This window comes from Ambystoma mexicanum, chromosome 9 (genome assembly GCF_040938575.1).
Source record: "Ambystoma mexicanum isolate Mex_15411 chromosome 9, UKY_AmexF1_1, whole genome shotgun sequence".
Classification (NCBI taxonomy): domain Eukaryota; kingdom Metazoa; phylum Chordata; class Amphibia; order Caudata; family Ambystomatidae; genus Ambystoma; species Ambystoma mexicanum.
The window spans coordinates 606,994,030-607,012,285 of NC_090931.1; the positions used below are offsets into that span (position 1 = coordinate 606,994,030).

Sequence of the window (18,256 nt, forward strand, 5' to 3'; positions counted from 1 at the left end):
AAAATGTAATGTTGGTTCTACCACAGTTCGTATATTAGAATCTCTGGTGCACTGAATGGCTGGTGAGACTGCCTGTCAAATCAAGTGTTAGGAGATTATGGGGGAGGGCAAGTGCAGCAATAATGCAATTCTATGTGACAGTTTTGGAGCCACTAACAGAGGAGCACCAGGGTACACCAATATGCCCCTACACCTAATTAAAACTGTCCTATTGTAAGGGTTTAAACAATCACCTATAAGCACTCAAATTTTTGCAGTTGTAGTCAGGGTGAGATTACATTATTTGCCCTGGATCACACACTTGCGCTAAACAACGAAGCAGGGATTTTAACCCACTCTGCAATTTGGGCACAGCCCCCTTCTTCCAGGCTTTACTTGGAACAAATATTTAAGTTTTGGGTGTCAAGACCAACAATAATACTGTTCTATGGAGTTTACTTGCAAAATACACAAATTTCATAGTAAAGTATCCTTACAATATGTAAATCCTTATAGCAGCATGTTGGGCCAAAATAATATCAGGGTACCTTTATTTCCCACATCCTGAATGGAAAACTATAAGATGCAAAAGGCAAAATATGCATTGACCCACTTTATTTTCAGCGCTTTAAGACACAATAAAATAAGTTGTGTCATAAACTCACTTAGGTTTGGAGATTCGTCACAGCGTGTTATGTATGATTTTAAGAACATTCAACTAAGGACATCAAAGCAAACTTTACTTTTTAGCATATCACGTTATTAGACGTTATGGGTATGAACGTATTTTCAAAGGGTGCTCTATTGTGCTGCTCTCTTTAACTGTCACAGATTTGCAAGGTGATTGGTGATCTTTCAGTTGGAAATTCACCATCATGCATAAGAAAGGCTATGTGGCTGAGGACAAAAGAAACGTGTTGTCAAGTTCATTACAGCTTGGCTGCAGAGCCAGGGACGCAGCCTGTGTGTCTCAGGGGGGCTGTGACCCTGGGAAATGGGCAGTGCTTGATCATCGGAGCCGAGCAGATTGTAGATTTGCCCCGTAAGAAACAAAATGCGCCCAGAGGCATGTTCCTGGTCCTTTCAACTGTTAAAGGGCACAGAAGCCCTGCCCCTCAGTTAACATTTCAGGATGGGGGGACGGTCAGCTCAATGGCGTTGTGCGCCTTCTCCACCGCACATACAAACAGAGCAGGGCACTTCGTTGTCAGCGCTCCGGCTCTTGCACGCATGTACCAGAAACAGGAAGTGCTCTATGCTTCCCGGTTCCTTTTCGCACCACGCAGGAGCTGGAGCGCGGGTAGGTAACGTCAGGATCGGGGAAGAAGGAGAGTTAATTTAAATGTGTTTGAGTGTATGCTTGTGTTGTGTGTATTGAGTGAGCTTTTGATGATGGGTTTTCGTGTGAATGAGCGAGTGCATGCTTTGAGTGAATGTGTGTGCCAGCGTGTTTCTTCTGGGGTAGGGAGCTGATTTTGGCGTGTTTGGGGGGGGAAAGGGGTTGTTCGACAACAGCATTTTAAAATTGCTGCTGTTGCACAGCCCGCCCCCCAGGGGTCGTGATAGATGCCTGGTTAAAAATACTGTCTGTTAAACTGACTGTCCTTGACTATCATTTGAAAGTGCGGTATGCGTTAAACTGGCTTTTTTAATGGATATTATGTAAAGCTGAGCTGGAAATGATGTCTTCAGCTGAGCTGGAAGTGATGTCTTCTGCTAAATTCCACCTCTAACTACACATTATTTGAAGCTGTGCTGGAAGTGATGTCTGATTGAGTTATAAAAATGCAGTCTCTTGCTGAGAGCATATACAGCTTTTTTTCAACTGCTGAACAAGAGTTAACTTTTTAGGATGTATATCAACGTGTATGGAAACATTGTATTGTCTTCAACCTACTCTGAACATGCTTAATGTCACTCTTAGTAACATATAGGTATATTTAAACCAGTTAGGCCTGTTGACCCCCCTTAGTTGATGTGCCACCTCCCTGCCCCCTCCCCGCTGTATTTGTCCTCACTTGTTTGCGCCCCCCCACCCCAACCCAAATACTGATTTCTATTGGCACCACTGCCTAAGCCTTTGGTATGCAACCTGTGGCTCAACAGAGGTTTTGCACTACGATTCCCATTGTGCTATGCAGGGGAGGGCTGATGGGATGTGTAGTCCAAAACATCAGGAAAGCCTACGGTTGCAGTACGCTGCCCTATGAGAAGACTGAAGGACCAGTGCTTGAAATGGAAAGAAAAGAAGTGGAGGTGCTCACTACTATCCCAGAGTACCTGCTTACTGTTTAGAAGTGATGGTACTCCTCCATTAAAAGCATTGGCCTTCCTGTTGAGTGGTGCCGGTACTGTGTCTTTTATACGAAAGACGTGCAGTTACTCAGGACAGGCAGCCATCAGCTTATTAAAAGCACAGCGAAAGACGACATTAAGATTTCGGGGGGAAAGGGAGAGATTCTCATTACTATCCATGTTGTTAGGAATAATATAAATGCCCTGATCTGATGCAGAGAGGGTTGATCAGTACAAGAACCAGGGCCGAGGATTGGAGCAATTGAAAAGGTAAAAGTTATTCTGCACTAACACCTGCCTAACCTCCAGGAAATCAAGCAGGCACCACTCACTCCCCAAGTATCACCTAGAAGCGTGAGGGTGCAGATCCAGTGGGTTAGGGCAATTAGGGGCCGGAGCAGATTATCAGGCAAAGAACAATGGGCATTCTGAAGAGGCCTGGCAATCATCTATAACCATATGACGCATTGCTCATGTACTGGAAAGCACGCGCACAGCCTGTGTGGCGGAATACACGGCACCTTTGTCACATCTAGGAAATGCAGCGTAACAGTGGAAACAAAACCTCCCCTTTCCCTCCCTTGCGCCCGCAGGCCAAGCTCAACAATGATGGACATAAAGCTCAACGTGACCCAACACTGCACTGTGCAGCTTTCGGGTCGCTAACAGCTCCAGGGCCCGAGCTGTTCCTGGGGAAGGAGGAGTGCAAGTGCTTCCAGGCGACCAACCAAAGAGCCCTGGGTTGAAGTGGGTTGTTTGGGAAAACCAAGTCGCCGTCATGCGCTGCTGGCTGGGGTTCAAGGCCGGCAGCTGTGCGTTAAATCCCTTAGGGTTCGGTGAGTCTATTTTTAGGTCGAAAAGTGGATGCGCAGGTTTATCTTGTTGGCATTCTTACACAATCTCGGATGGAAAGAAATTGGAAATATGAAATGTGGTGGGGCTGTTGCACATAAACACAGAATTTGACATCCATCAGAGGAGAGGATGTCCACCAGGTCCGAATCCCTGCACACTTGCTACACAAAGGCACAATGATGTCTGGGATTCCCATGGCTTCCTACCATGTCCAAAGCCTTTACGCATTAATGCAGAGTTTCTCCTCTCCAGTGTTACTTACATTATACCCTCTGGGTCAAGAGGGGTGCGTCAATTCGGAACCCCAGCCAACTAAAGGCAAACGCGCCTTCTTTAGCTATGGACCCAGCCTCCTTCCCGCCAACTAACCCTCCCTCAACCCCGCTTCCTTTTCCGGTCGGCCTGGGCGTCCGGCATAACTCTCAATATCTGTAAAAAGCAAGGGGTTGACTCCCAGCCCACCATTCTATATAAGTAACCCACACTTACCATCCCATCTATAGTTGTGCGGGTACACTAGGTGGTTACAAAAAAAATAATTTGGCTAAGACTACATTTGACAAAAATGTCCTTCAGCAAACATGGATAATATGAGAAAGGCTCCTGCAGCTCAGCAAGGATCCATCGCAAGAGCATAATTGTCATGGAACACCTAGGGGCTACTTAGGGACTAGGAAGTAACCACCCATGTACTATGGCATTTCCAAGCTATTATAACCTGTAACCTATGCTTCCACTTAACTCCGAATATCCCGTTTAACAGTGCTCAGTTACTTCCTAGCTAGGTTCCTGCTATATAAACCCCAGTAAAAAACAAATACAAGTCGATCGTGGTAATACCCAACTGCCAGGACTTTGAAGGTCTACATCATATCCCCCACCCCACTCTCCTTTAGGGGACACACCTCTACATATCTTACACCAACCCTGCTCCAGGATGCCCGAGCTGGATGGTTCAGGACTGGCCAAAGCACAGTGAGAGAAGCCGAATTCCTTGCTCCGGTTGGGATGATGGGAAATAACTAAGAAATGGATGAGATGGTAAGAAGCGTAGCCCCTTCTTGCTTATGATGATGGAGAGTCACGCAGGATTATGACTCGAAGCGCATTGTTATGAGTGAAGGCAGAACCAAACTGTATCTGTAGGACAGGGTTAGTCATTACTTTTCTGCTGTTGGAATTTGGCGCCATTCCTCAAAGTAACATTTCAGTATAGGTTACTCCAAATATCAGGTTTAAAAGATGCTACTGAAGCAATTTACAACATTCTTCCTTTTAGCGACGGGCTATGGTGACGGAACACATACTTCCATTGACACTGGCCCTGGAATCCCTCTTCGTGCTCCTGCGCTCAGTCCATCTTTCTGCACTCAGACACTGAGCATCAGAGGTGGTTCTTAATTTAGCAGCTGATCTAACGACAACTAAATCATCTCTGTACCTATATATCTGCAACAGTAGAATGACCTGCCAGGGACCACAACGATCTGTGAAAACAAAGCATCTTTAGGGAACAGAAGGAATTACCACTTAGCCCAGTGCACTTGGACATGAACCCTTGCTTGATTGGCGCACCAAATGTGGAGTGTTTAAATGGCTGCCTCGGTGGTTTCAAGCAGAGGCTGAAATGCAGCCCACCACTGGTGGCCGATTAATCTCCCTGGGTGCACTGGTGAAAGCTGGGGGCTCAGATTCAACATCAGCCCCTCAAGAGGTAGATCTTCATGAAATGTAACAACTTAACAAATCACAACAGGTGCATGACGAGGACACGATAGAACACAGTTTGATCTTGGCTTACAGAAATTAGACCAAGAAAGGTTGTCAAACACAAATGTTTCAGACACCCCCCCTCCAACCCCACGATCCCCACCCCCACTCCGCACAGTGGGCAGCGTGTTTTTACCCAGTCAGCTGTGGCACAACTGGACTGTTATCTTCTGCATAAGCTACCCAACACCTTTTTAAATGGAGCTTTCTTGTAAAGGGGGGATCATTGGGTGGGGGAGGGGAGGAGTCTGGTGAGGCTGATCATATAAGCAGAGATTCAGACACGAGCAGATACAGCACAGGGACTTCTGGAAAGTCAAAAGGAGAGAAGGTATATGCAGAGGCAAATATAAAAGGTCATGAGGCCAAGTCAACAGATGGCATGGTGCATCAATGGACGTTACCCGATTATGTCATGTTTGAACGTTCCCATCAGAACTCACAAGTGAGCCTGTTTTCCACAACCCGGTGTGGCGAGTGAGATGAATGACACAGACTCTTAGATGACATGATGCACAGTAGGCCTATCTTTTCCTACCACTTTCTGTGTTCCGTGCCTATGTTACTTGCTAAAGTGCTCGTTCATCAGTTGTGAACATCTAAATAAACAAGTCTGCTGTCCAAAACTACCCTATCTGACCCTACCACTATAACAACTAACTTAATCACAAAGAACGGCTCCCTTCTCCCGACGGTACTCCTACGACCGATGTAGGGGTTCTTTTTTAATATTTAATTTGCAAATAGTCTTGTATGACTTCGTAGATCAGTCTCTTTAATTAATCAACTGCATTTGTAAATATTCTTTTCTCTTCGGGAATCCCCTTTGGGACTCTCGTAGTATTCACATCTCTCCTCGTTGCCGTTAGTCTATCTTGTTGAAGAATCTTTGTTCTGGTGGATTTTCCCTCTTGGACAATTGTATATCCTGTTCACTTGGGATACTTCTCTTGATATATAGTCCAATTGTCTAGTTCGCTCAAACTCTGGTTCACACTTTGTTCTCTCTCGCTCTTATACATTATGCTCTTCTTGTATACAGTATTTACTTATATTGCCACTTTCCCAGGGTATTTCGTCAGACTGCTTTTCTCCTCCATTGTTTACTTTTCAATGGTTATTTCTCTAGTATCAATAGGATATAAATTCATTCGTTTCCAATTGAACTCCATTTAATTTTCTTCACTGAGAGGAGTTGTGTGTGCAGTATAACGATTCCCTGGGTGCCTCCTGTGCTTCCGTTAACTTTGTCCCTGACGGGGGACGATCTAGGGAGATGTCTCATTCAAGCACATCTCCTCGGAACACAGACCGCTGTTTGCTTTGTTTCGCTGGCGTCTCTCTCTCTCTCTCTCTCTCTCTCTCTCCGCATTCACTTGCTTCTCCGTACTGCGTCGGTACTTGACGGTGTGACCGGACACCTTGTGACTCGCTTCTGGCGGTGGTCTCAGCGATAGTTTGTAGACAGACTATCATTGGGGATAGATTATCCACCCAGGCCTCTGATACGTGGCCTCGCCACCACCTTCTCGCAGGCCCTTGTCTTGCTGGGTTCTCTCCATTCATGCTCACAGTATCACAGCCGTCCAGCACTGCATTCTCTGGCGAGTTTGAAACACGTTGGCTTCAGAGTTTTTGTCTTCTCCAGGTATGAGTTCCCCAAGCCTACATACGTGCTTGTCTCTCTCTTCTCATTTTCCTCTATCAGAATCCTAATTAATCAACCTCGTCTCAGTAGATTGGTAATTTTTATTAAAAGGGATATGCTCGTTTCCCATAAAATAAGGGCATCAGTATTGTTTTTCTTCATCCCAGTCCTGATATTTTATATCTTCTGGTGCCTTTGAGCATCCCAAAATGTTCAGCTGTAGGGAGTTCCTCATGGGAACGGGAGTCCTTGCTCCCAAAAGGGGAGTCTCCCTCTGTGGGGTCCCACTTGCTTCTACCCTAGGGAGGATATTGCGGGTGGGCTCACCTCCATAGTCTCACAGGAAGGGGCTCCCCCTTGGGAAGAAGGGACAAATTCCCTTCATTCGTCACACCAGGCACTCCTTCAAAAACCTTGTCTTTCAAACTAGACCTTCGATATCCGGAGAAGATAGCCACAACACTAAACAATCGCTGCAATTTGGAGAAACAACTCAAGACATAGCCAACAGATCGAAATCCCCAACAGAGTCCCCCAATACCGAAATGGGTCGCTTGGGCTTTTGTGCCACGGTATATCAATATAATATTTGGCCCCTGGCACCTGCTACCCAAGGATGCCGAGAATGTTTCCACTTCATGCTTTTAGGGTTCCAAGCTCAACTATGAACCCAAGATTAAGACCCTGGGCTGCTTATGACAATTAGATGTAGGTTACAATAGCCAGGGAGGGGTACATTTCCCTCCATTTTCCATTCTTTGTGCCTCCTGTGCCTGGCACTGCCATATGTTCCATCTCAGGATCACGCTGCAGTAGTTGGGACGCCAATTAACTCAAGATTGGACTATGGTAACTGTATGTTAGCTGGTATACCCAAGTGCCAGATTAACAAGCTTCAAAAAGTCCAAAATGCCGGAGTCAGACTAATTTTCAAAGTCCCTAAAGCCAAACCCATCTCAGCGCTGCAACAATCCCTACACTGGCTCCTGGTCAAACAGAGAATAGACGTAAAGATCCTGTGCATTGTTTTTAAATGTTTACAAGGTCTTGCGCCTACCTATCATAGAAACTAATCTGGTACAACCCACCCCGCTCTTAATGTTCAAATGACAAGCTTGCTTGTTATTCTCCCTTCCTGTTTGTTACCAAAGGAGACAGACGCTTCTCAGTTTAAGGACCAAATCTGTGGAATTCCATTATTTGGATAATTAAGAATCTGAAAGGGCTAGCACAGTTTCGGGAAGCACTAAAGACCCACCTGTTCAACTAAACCTAAGGCTTTTTTAATAGGGACTAACTTGGTCCTCTCGCTGTAAGGGTTGGAGCTCGATTGTAATCTGAGCCCATATGCAGTTAATTCTGTCCGGCTGCGCTGTATAAGTAAATCAAAATCAATCAATCATACGTAACAAGGAGCTTACCTGCGGGGCTGTGACCTGCATTCCTCCTCCGCACTGTCCGCCTCCTGCAAAGACAGAAGAACAGAGCTTAACAAATACGTTGGTGCTCATGGAAACAACAAGTACGTGTCAGGATATTAAAAGAAATTGTGACAGAATGTTCATTGTGATTTATATAGTCCTCCATACTCACCTATCCAGGTTCGAAGAGCTTCAAACCTATGTTGCACAGTATCATCCTGTTACAGAGGTCTGTGTTTGTGTGTGTTGCCCCTGAGGTGTCCTCCCACTTACATTGCACTATATATTTGTGCTATACATCTGGCAACCTTAGGCCTTGTAGGGAGTAGCTCTGGCCCCCTACACAAGCCCATAAAATGGCATAGTATAACATAAGAGGGAAGGTAAAGTATAACATAAGACACAAGGGTCATATATTTACAAAACGCTCTGAACATATCTGTCCGGGCTTCCTTCGGTGGGGCATGGTTTATTTTCTCAGTCTAGGCCCCAAATCACAATAAAGTCATTGCTATCACTATCTGGAAGCTTACTGGTTGAGCCATGAGTTGGCGTTTTCAGCCAAGAGCCTAGAAGACAGACTGTCCACACAACTCAGAGGCACCCCACCAGCTGGCACAAACTGCATACATTCTCATCAGAGGGACACATTAGTGAATTAGAGTGGACTGTGACCTCCGTTCTCCGCCCCAGTGGCAGGTGTGACAAAGTCAGTACCCTGGCCGTGTCAAGAGGGAGTGGGAACCCTTCTCCACCAGGGGTGGAAGGCCTATTAGGGAGAGATCCAGAGCTAGTTGCAGGAGAGGTGGACAGTGACAATTAAGTGGGCCCCAAGTCCTGTCCCTCACCCTTTTGCCAGCATGTTTCTGTGCAGAGCACCGTTAACTCAAGCCACACCTCTTCCATTAAAATATGCTTGTCAGTTTCTATCTCTTCTAGAAACACACCACATGAAGAAGAATCTAGAAGGAAGCATGAACATAAGACTCCTGATCCAGCGCCTTGCACGTGTGATGAAAAGGTTAGCAGCTGAACATCATAAAGCAGCAGCTACAGCTGCCCAGCAACAGAAACCCAAAGAAAGGAAGGAAAGCTTCAGCATTGCTGTGGGTCCACGCTGCAACCTTAAAGAAGTACCAGCAAGGTGAGGAAGAGTCGAGCAGGGAAGCCGAGTTCATATATGGCCCGCAGAAGTCCATGCAGTGCTTCCAGGGTAGACTGGTGAGCATGTACAACAACTCGGACAACCTTAGACCACAAGGGGGAATGCCAAACCACTGTTCCCCACGGTACTTACCTCAGGGGCACCTGAAAACAGTCCCCAGAATATGAACAATTACCTTCCTGGGCCGCCATTTTTGTTCCGTGGCAGATGTGTGGAGAAAGTGCGTGGGGTCTATCCAGTATCTTATGAGCTTAAGCATTACTGACAAGCCCCGGTCAGGAAGACCAGGACTGTGACGAATCAACTTCCGGGGCACCAGTGGTCCAGGAATGAGTATCGGTTTCTAAACCACTATCAATCAGCCCCACAGCTCTAGTAAACCAGAAGGGATCTGATCAGATTGGAAACACAAGCCCATTATAAACCTCCTGGTCTAATTTTGGTAACATGGACGAACAGCAAGCCTATCTGTGAAAAGTCGTGGATCGTTCGTTAGTTGCCACAATAGCGAAAATACAATTATTATCCAATGATAAAAGGGGCTGTCCACTGAAGCTTGCATAAAAGCATCTACTTTATTACTATTCAATAGACAGTTCTAGCACACTACAAAATACAGGCCACCCTGTAAAGGAATGCAGAGGACAGACAGTTCCAAGAAGGAAAAGGGATGCACTATGGATACTGAAAGGAGGGTAGTCAGTAAAGTAATTAATCACAATAGTTCAAGGATACTTGGTTTTAGCACAAAGGGAGCAATGGGTCATAAAATGTCACTAGGGGTCTTCGGAGAAGGACCAGGGGGACAGAATCACAATGTACCTTGTTTTTGTACAATTTCTTGGTGCTTGATTAGGTCGAGTCGGTTTCAGGGCACTTTGCAGCTCCTGCCACAGAGTTCAAGGCGGGAGACAGCTGCGGGTATCAGGCAGGAGGCAGTTCGCCGCGCAAGACTGGATGCATGGCTGCAGGCTGGCCTACACAGTGGCTCAGGGTCAGGAATCATTGTCTCAGTGCTGGTTGATGGGTCTGAATCACTGGTCGAGGTGTCTCCGACGATGTTTGCGACTGCAGCGTGACAGTCAGCAGTGCAGTCGGTTGCAGATCGAGGGGCTCGACTGGCTCAAAAATGTCCGCTAAGGCGGATGCTGGTTGATGCTTGTCGATGCACTCCTCCTAGCTTCTTCACTGGGCTTGTGTCGTCCTTTAAGGCGGATGGCCCAAAGCTGAGGAGAGTGTTGCAGGCACCGGCCTTGTCCTGAGCTTGGTTCAGAGACTCTCTGTCACTTCCCACCTAGAAAGCTTGCTTGCAGAGCCTACCATGACACACTGTGTGCTGGCTAGGTACCGGTCCTAGACCTGCTGCAGGGTCCCTCTGTTCCCCGGGAGTTTTATAGTAGAGAGATCTTGCTTCCCTCCTTGGAAATCCTGGCCTTCCTTCAGTGGCGGAAGCTCTAAGGCAGACTGTACATTCAGCCAGGTTCCAAATTAATTCTTCTTGTTACTCCTTGCGAAGTATTCAGATGTTCTGCCAAAAGAGGGGCTAAGCCTTCTTTTAAAGCCAAATGGGCCACAGTGATTGGTGTAGGCTAAGCCTAATTTAATGAACCTATCATGGTTCCCCACCAACAATCTCCTGTATGCCGAGGTCATAACTAGAGTGCTTTGCAACAGAAATGGTAAAGGGGTGAAAACATGTAATACTAAGTCCCAGCCATCTTCCTGTCTGTTGTGGATCAAATGGTCTCTCTGGTTAATGGAGCTCTCCTTGATTCCTGATTAAAGCAGCAGGTCTCCCTTGAAGCTGCGGCGAGAACATACTTTGTTGTCCACAGAATTTTGGGCGTTGAGTGGCAAGATTTACCTCCAGGGTTTTGCTAGAGGTAAATCTTCCACTCAAAGCCAAAACTCACAATTTGGCGTAGTAGTAAAATTGGAAGTCATGCGTGCATCCGGAAGTGTATTCCTAAGTGTCTCGGCTGTTGGGCTGTTGGGCTGGATGGCGACGGTGGCGGGTTTGTGGAACCTCTAGCAAATATAATTGCAATCTGCCTCAATTTGCATTACATACAAATGAGCAGACTTTTGGTTCACCGGGTGGAGATGTGTCTGATCAATATGTTAATGGAAAGGTAGTAAATGGCTTGGTCCATCTTGATGAAAATTCCATCCACCATCCAACTCCTGAAGTTGTATCCACAGAGTTCCCTGTAATTGCAAGTATTCTCAATCTCCTGGATAAAGGACACAACCTGACTCATGTATACCTTATTAATGTTAAATCGATGATTGCGGAGCTCGACATGAAAGTTAGCAAACTAGAGGGACTCATGATTACTTATATGTCAGTCTGGGAAATTGGGCCTATTCGACAATGCCATTATGAACATTTTGTCTCCACCTGTGTCTGATGGCATAAATAAATCCTCACAAACATCCGAGGAGGGGCTCTAGATGAGGATTCCGCCTCGCGTTCTTACGCGAAGGTGGTAGTGGTTGGGGTAGTGAATACAACTTCAGTAAACTGTGATGCTGTATCTTCACTAATGAAAGCTAGCCAATTAAATTCTCTTAAATTGGATGACGTTTTTCGCTATCTAGTTCACCTCATCCTAGGGCGTTAAACAGCGCCACACTTACATCACATATGGATGCCACTATGCAGCCTTTAGGTACCCAGGATGACTCTCCGAATAGTCCTTCTCTGTTAATAGCAATTATAGAGCAAACAGGGTTGGGTCTGGAAATCACTAAGCCTTGCACATGTGTAGACACGGTCAGAAAAGCTATTGAGGCTGGTGAACCCAAGGACACGACTACTGAACAAGCTGTCCCGGACTCTAACCAGTTCTTATTTTCACATAAAATGAGACGTGCTCAGGTAAAAGCTTTACAACAAAATAACAATATAACAAAAATTAAAAACAATATGGCTGTACTTGATACTCGTAAGACAAAAATAATAAAAACCAGCAGTTATGTTTCACATGGAGTTGAACTCTCGTACTACCCATCCACTAAATGTGTCCTCAGGTGATCCCCTAATTGATTTGAATCAACTCAACGAAGAATCGAAGTTGGTGTTGAATCTCGATTTGGTGGGTTGCCACAGTAGAGTTACACCCAAAAAAAAGTTCCCTTGCTCCCTCTAAAACAACAGAGGGCAATGCACCGGCCGTTCCAGAAGTGGCGCAAGTATTCAGTTCCCATGGTCAACTAAGTATTACCCTCTGCTGTCCAAAAAAACTACAGGTGGTCAGTTGGGGACCACAGACAAGATGCACACGCACACTGAAGCCATCCTTAACAAACCCATTGCAGTAATGGCGAATTCAGCGTTCATCCTGGGGTGGTCTAGCGACCCTAAGATCAGAATTGATGTGGGTTAAAGGATCTCAGGGCATGGTTTGCTTTGAACAGTTATGAGACATACCCCTCGATTTCTTTTAGACAGGAATTGATGAGCACACAGCATTTTACCATCGATGGGTTTACCTCGTTTTGTGCCCCTGACATGCATTGTAAGCTAGCCCACCCTCTTGGTGGCTTAGCAATTCTACTTAACAATTTGTTCGACCACAAAGCCAGATTGATAATGTCCACTAATGAGATCTTAGTAATAAAATTCACTACCCCTGCCTTTCGGGGAACTTTGTTACTTGTATGCATTTATTGTAACCTGGCAACTAAAACACTTGATGAGTTTTTTGATATTCTGGATCCTGTCTTGGAAAATGCATATCTCAAGAACCGGGACTATCGAATTGTTGTGGGAGGCGACTTGAATTTGGTATGTACTTCTGCTATTCCGTTGCAGAGGAACAGGGCAAATCATCAATAACCTATGTTAGTGAGAGAGGACAGGTATGGGTGCGATATCTTCTCCAATGTAACTTGCATGTGGTTAATCTCAATCTTGATGTATATCCTCGCACTTGGTGTGGGGGCTCTTCCTCTTCTTACATTGATTATTTTTTTGTGTCTACTGGCTTATTGTCAGCGGTAGAATCAGTTGGTATACTCGACTCTCAACTCAGCAACCATGTTCCTATTCTTTCACAACTTTTTGAGAAGTTGGTTCCCTTGAAGTTAATCCGTGTCTGGGATCACTCCAAATCGATCGTGTCCATACATCTGTGAGATGGTGCCCCAGTTTATGTAGAGAACTGACCTATCTGGTCAACAGGGATGCTTGGAGAGTTAACAATATCACAGCGCTTGTGTTAAATCCTTCAGAAATGAGGAATATAAGAACATTGCCATACAAAATCATCTAAGGTCACTATCTCTATGTGCCCTTAATGGGCACACATTGCATGCAACTTCCCCTAACTCTTCCATAGCTACTCTCAAAAGATAAAAATATTGTGCCATTATGTCTCTTTCTCTTATGAATATGGACGCTGCTAGCTATATTGCAGTGAAAAATGAGATCTGTCAAAAGTATCGCAATCAGATTAAAACGATTAATCACCACATGCATTTAGTCACAAATCAATGCATGATGATGTTGACTGTTAAAAATGACACTCGTAACATCTGGTCACTACTAAATGGTAAGCAGCACTCTAATCAACATGAATTGGCAGCATCTATTTCACCTAACACTTGCCAGGCTTACCTCGCCGTCAAGTATAAATTACCCCAAGCTTTTTCTAATCTCGATTCTAGGATTTTCCAGGTACAATGTAGGGAGTCAGTCTCCTTTACCTTGGATGATGTTGTCACTGCCATTCATAAACTAAAATCGTCGAAAGCACCTGTCCCGACCGGATTTCCGACTGCATAATGAAATCAGATCCCTTCTTCTGGGCCACCATTCTCTTCACTAAATTTGACAGCTATGCGATGAAACAACTTAAAAGCAAATCCCGATAAATCCAAAATTGTCATATTTAGTAACAATACGCATTAAATCATACTATTGGCACATTGCAGATTCACACTTAGAGTGGGCCACAGCGCTACGATATTTGGATACTGCTCATCTGATGCCAATTCGATTAAATCATGGGCTGAACTATTAAAAATGAAGTCACGTCCCTTGGCATCTATGATGAAAATTATCCATCAGAAGTATTGTAAGTTTTCATGGCTACCGCTCATTAATTTCCATTTCTTGAAAGCTGAACCCATTTTACTCTTTGGGTTCAATAGTTGTCTCTTGGAGATAGATGATTTCCTAAATTGCATCCAGGGACAATTATGGAAGGGCACACTAGGATTGGCAGCATCTGTGCCGAATTCCATAATTCGACACGACATAGGATTGTCTTCCTTAGCAGCTGGGCATGGCACAAACTGGCGGTTTATGCGAAAATATTGGCACTGCCTCGCAATTCTCTTTTCCAAGACTTACATGCTCTCATGATAGAGGAGAGTCTTTCTTCTATGGTGAAATTTGTTGCTCGAATGAATGCTAACCATCATCGAATAAATGTTACTACCAACGATTTAGTACTGGGTAGTTTAAAGTCAAACAAAAACATTACGAGTTGGACTGCATTTCTACAAACAAATTAAACTTGACATACAAATTATATACTAAGTATGCATTGTACTTAAGAAGGAGAGAACTGCAAGCTGCTTACATAATTAAATATCCATGCGACAAGATTCATTCTATCTGAGATTCAAGCTCAATCAGCTGCATATGCTTGAATGGATATCTTCTTAGAATAATCCTTTTCGTGGTATTATTGAAAGGAATTGCCGTTTTTGTCTAAATGGTGCTCAATGTGAAACACTCAAGCATTTAGTAGTCTATTGCCCGTTCTTTGAAATCTGTAGACACATTCTTGATTGATTGATTGATTGATATTTTATTTCTATCGCACTCATACACAAGTGTTTCAGAGCGCGACCAGGCAGCAAAAGGGAACAGGGGAGAACAAAAACAACGATCTTACTAGGCCCAGTGACATTGAGAACGTGCAAGTGCAGGGTAGAGGGAGAAGGGGGAGAAGTGCAGGGAAGGGGGAACAAAAGGAGAGTGCGGAGCGAGAAGGGAAAAAAAACAAAAATAATAATAAAATAATAAATAAAAAGGCAACAAACAATGTGAGTACAGCCAGCAAGTGACAAGTGCTGGGTTTATGGCAGCAGGCCGTGTAGGTCTGAAAGTGCAGGAAGAAAAGGGGAGGGCTGTATGGGTACAGATACAGACCCCAGTGCAGGGGTGGCCCGGAGGCAGTGCGTGAGGTTGGCAAGATGAGCAGGTACCTGGGCCCAGAGGACAGAGGGTGGCCAGGTGCATGGTGCTGAGGGAGAGCAGAATCAACAAGGCAGAGGGGAGGAGAAGGCAGAAGCAAAGAGGAAGGTTTTCAGGTGCTTCCGGAACCAGAGATGGTTCTCCTCAAGTTTTAGAGTGGCAGGGAGGCTGTTCCAGAGGGAGGCCCCAGCCGAAGACAGATCTACCCCAGCTCGTTCTTTGAGAAACGACTGACCGTGAGGGAGTTAGAGGTAGAGGAGCGGAGTGCTCGAGATGGGAGGTATTTGCAGAGGGATAGCTGAAGGTATGTTGGACCCAGGCCCCAGAAAGCCTTGTGGACAATGCAGAGGGTTTTGAATTTAATCCTTGCATCCACAGGGAGCCAATGGAGAGATTTCAGAGCTGGAGAGATACGATCCCAGGGCTTGAGGCCAAGGACAAGTCTTGCAGTCCTGTTCTGGATAAGTTGTAAAGGGCGGGTATGTATTCTTCTGGTTGTGTATTGCCCTGAAGCAATTTATTCTGCACGCATTTCTTTCTGGGAAAGATGTCTATGGGGAAATAGTACCCGTTTGATAGTGGCCTTGTCAAAACTTTTCTTTAAGATTGAAGAGTCTCTAAAAAATGCCAATATGTGTCTTGTATAGTTTGGTTTTACACGTAATGTTTTGGGCTGTGGGCCTAGCCCTTCTGGGAAGGACAACTTTTTTGGCAGAGTGTATAGGTGCGTCAACAAATAGTCACCCATATAATTCTTTTACTTTTGTAGAAAAGGATTTGTTGTCTGCTATGTATTTCTCATAACGATCATTAGAACTTTTATGATCTGTCACTATCCTAGGGGCTTCATATTGAATTACTGTCTGTTTTCATTTTCTGAATTATATTCTGATATTCAAGATTGATTCTTTACAAGCTATTATAACTAAATTTGAAATGTTCTTTTAAAAAAAAAACTTTTTTATATACTATTTGTTTTTCTAACACATTGCAAAAGTTTGCATCTATGTTCAAACTGAATACAATAAACTTAAAAAAATAATAATAATTGGCGGTAACTCAGTTACCTTCAATTTTACCACTTACCACCATACTCGTAATGAGGCCCAACGTTTCATTTTGTCATATGTGCTACACGCAAAACCGTACAAAACCGGGCGAAGTTTCAGTGGCAGCGGAACTCTAATGCTGATTTCGCAGGAACAGGCGGAAGTGGATTCCAATGTGAATTTCAGCTTTTTACTCACAACTAGCCGACCACAGAATTAGACATTAGGGGAGAGAGGGAGAGAGAGGGGGGAGAGAGGTGGAGAGATCAGGAGAGAGAGAGAGAGAGAGGCATGAGCGTGGGAGAGAGAGAGGGAGAAAGAGTGGGAGAGAGAGGGAGAAAGAGTGGGAGAAAGAGGGAGCATGGGAGAGAGGGAGCGTGGGAGAGGGAGCACGAGCGAGGGAGCGCGGGAGAGAGAGAGTGCAGGAGAAAGAGGGAGCACGGGGGAAAAGTCTTTGATAAAAACCCTTTAACCACCTCTTAGATTTGGAGTGATTCTTCCATCATCTGTGACACAGGGTTGGTGAATGCTTGCAGGCAAGCTTGCACTACCGTTGAGGACTTTTGGCTTCTGCGCGCTAGACTTGGAACTTTTACGGGCACTAAAAAACCCACCCTAAATATAAAGAGGCACCTGCAGATGACTCGGGTTGCAGTCTGTGTTGTACACAGTCTTGATGCTTTAAACTTCTGCATAAAACAATAACATTGCAAAACAGAATACTGTGAAAATTAAGTGTTCATGTTTTCATAATGCTTTAAAACCTCAGAAATGCTGAAAGGCAACACATTGGTGTGTTGAAAATAATAAATACTTGTTCTGGCTTCCATACCTCGTTGGCCGCTAAGTCCACTTCGTACATGTTTGTTTGCAAGCCTCCACCCCTTTGGTCCTCGAACTACATGTTTTAACATACTTGAAACAGCCCAAAAATGTAATGTTGTCAACTATATATGCAAAATAATGAACAAAAACTCAGAAAAGCCTGGGAAATGCATCACTATTAAATTCAAACTATAAAAATCAATCGCATATTAAAAATGTTTTACGTGTTTCTCCATCTTTAAATTGGTGGGCAGCGCTGGAAAACAGTGCTCAATGTGTTTTGGCCCACCACAGTGACCAAAGAAAATGCAAAACCGTTCTCCAAATTTCCTTTCTCACCAAAGTTGCTACGAACCGGAGGTTGGTTTGGCTTCCGATTGACATGGTTTTCTTTTTTTCCTATAATGAGATTTCAGGATTTTCTTTACCTCCTCTCCTAGGATACAGTTAACATAGTAACATGACACATTAGGGATGTTCCCTCACCCGTCACATTACATTATATAATGTATAATGTATAAAGCACAGCTATGCCATGCATAGGACCTGGCGGCACTGACAGTCTTGAGTGATTACTGAGGAAGTAGACTGCGGCAGCAAAAACATGGCAGACCTCTGTAAGATTGCGGAATTAATTCTATGTTAGGCCACTTGCACAGCTCTTTGATGCATAGGGCAGACAGCGTTATTCCGAGCTGGGCTGACACTTAACATTCCATTTGAACGAGGAGCAATGCTCTGCGAAAGTGGTTCATGCAAGTTTTGTAGATAGCCAACTAAAACAGAGGTCTGAAACCTCCAAATATTTTGGACTACAACTTCTAAGATCCCCGACAATTGACTGTTCTAGCCAGGGCTGGTGAGGGGTGTAGCTCAAAACGCCAGGAGACCCAAAGGTTGCAGTGCAGAACCCTGAACTAAAATAACCGAAAAGGCAGGTTTACACATCTGTGGACGATATTAAATATAAAAAACGTTTTAGCCCAGATTTCTTCTTTGAACTATTGTACAGAAAACAAAACATACCTTGCAGAAAAA

The 18,256-nt window shown here is 44.6% G+C and overlaps 1 protein-coding gene across 2 annotated transcripts in view; it reads right to left on the bottom strand.

Moving 5' to 3' along the window:
- The window catches only part of SSH2 (slingshot protein phosphatase 2), an 878,905-nt gene that overhangs the window by 373,195 nt on the left and 487,454 nt on the right, over positions 1 to 18,256 (bottom strand). For both annotated transcript variants that reach the window (XM_069615249.1, XM_069615247.1), the window contains one exon: positions 7,969 to 8,012. In XM_069615249.1, coding sequence (XP_069471350.1) covers positions 7,969 to 8,012 — 44 coding nt within the window. The remainder of the gene's footprint in view (positions 1 to 7,968; positions 8,013 to 18,256) is intronic.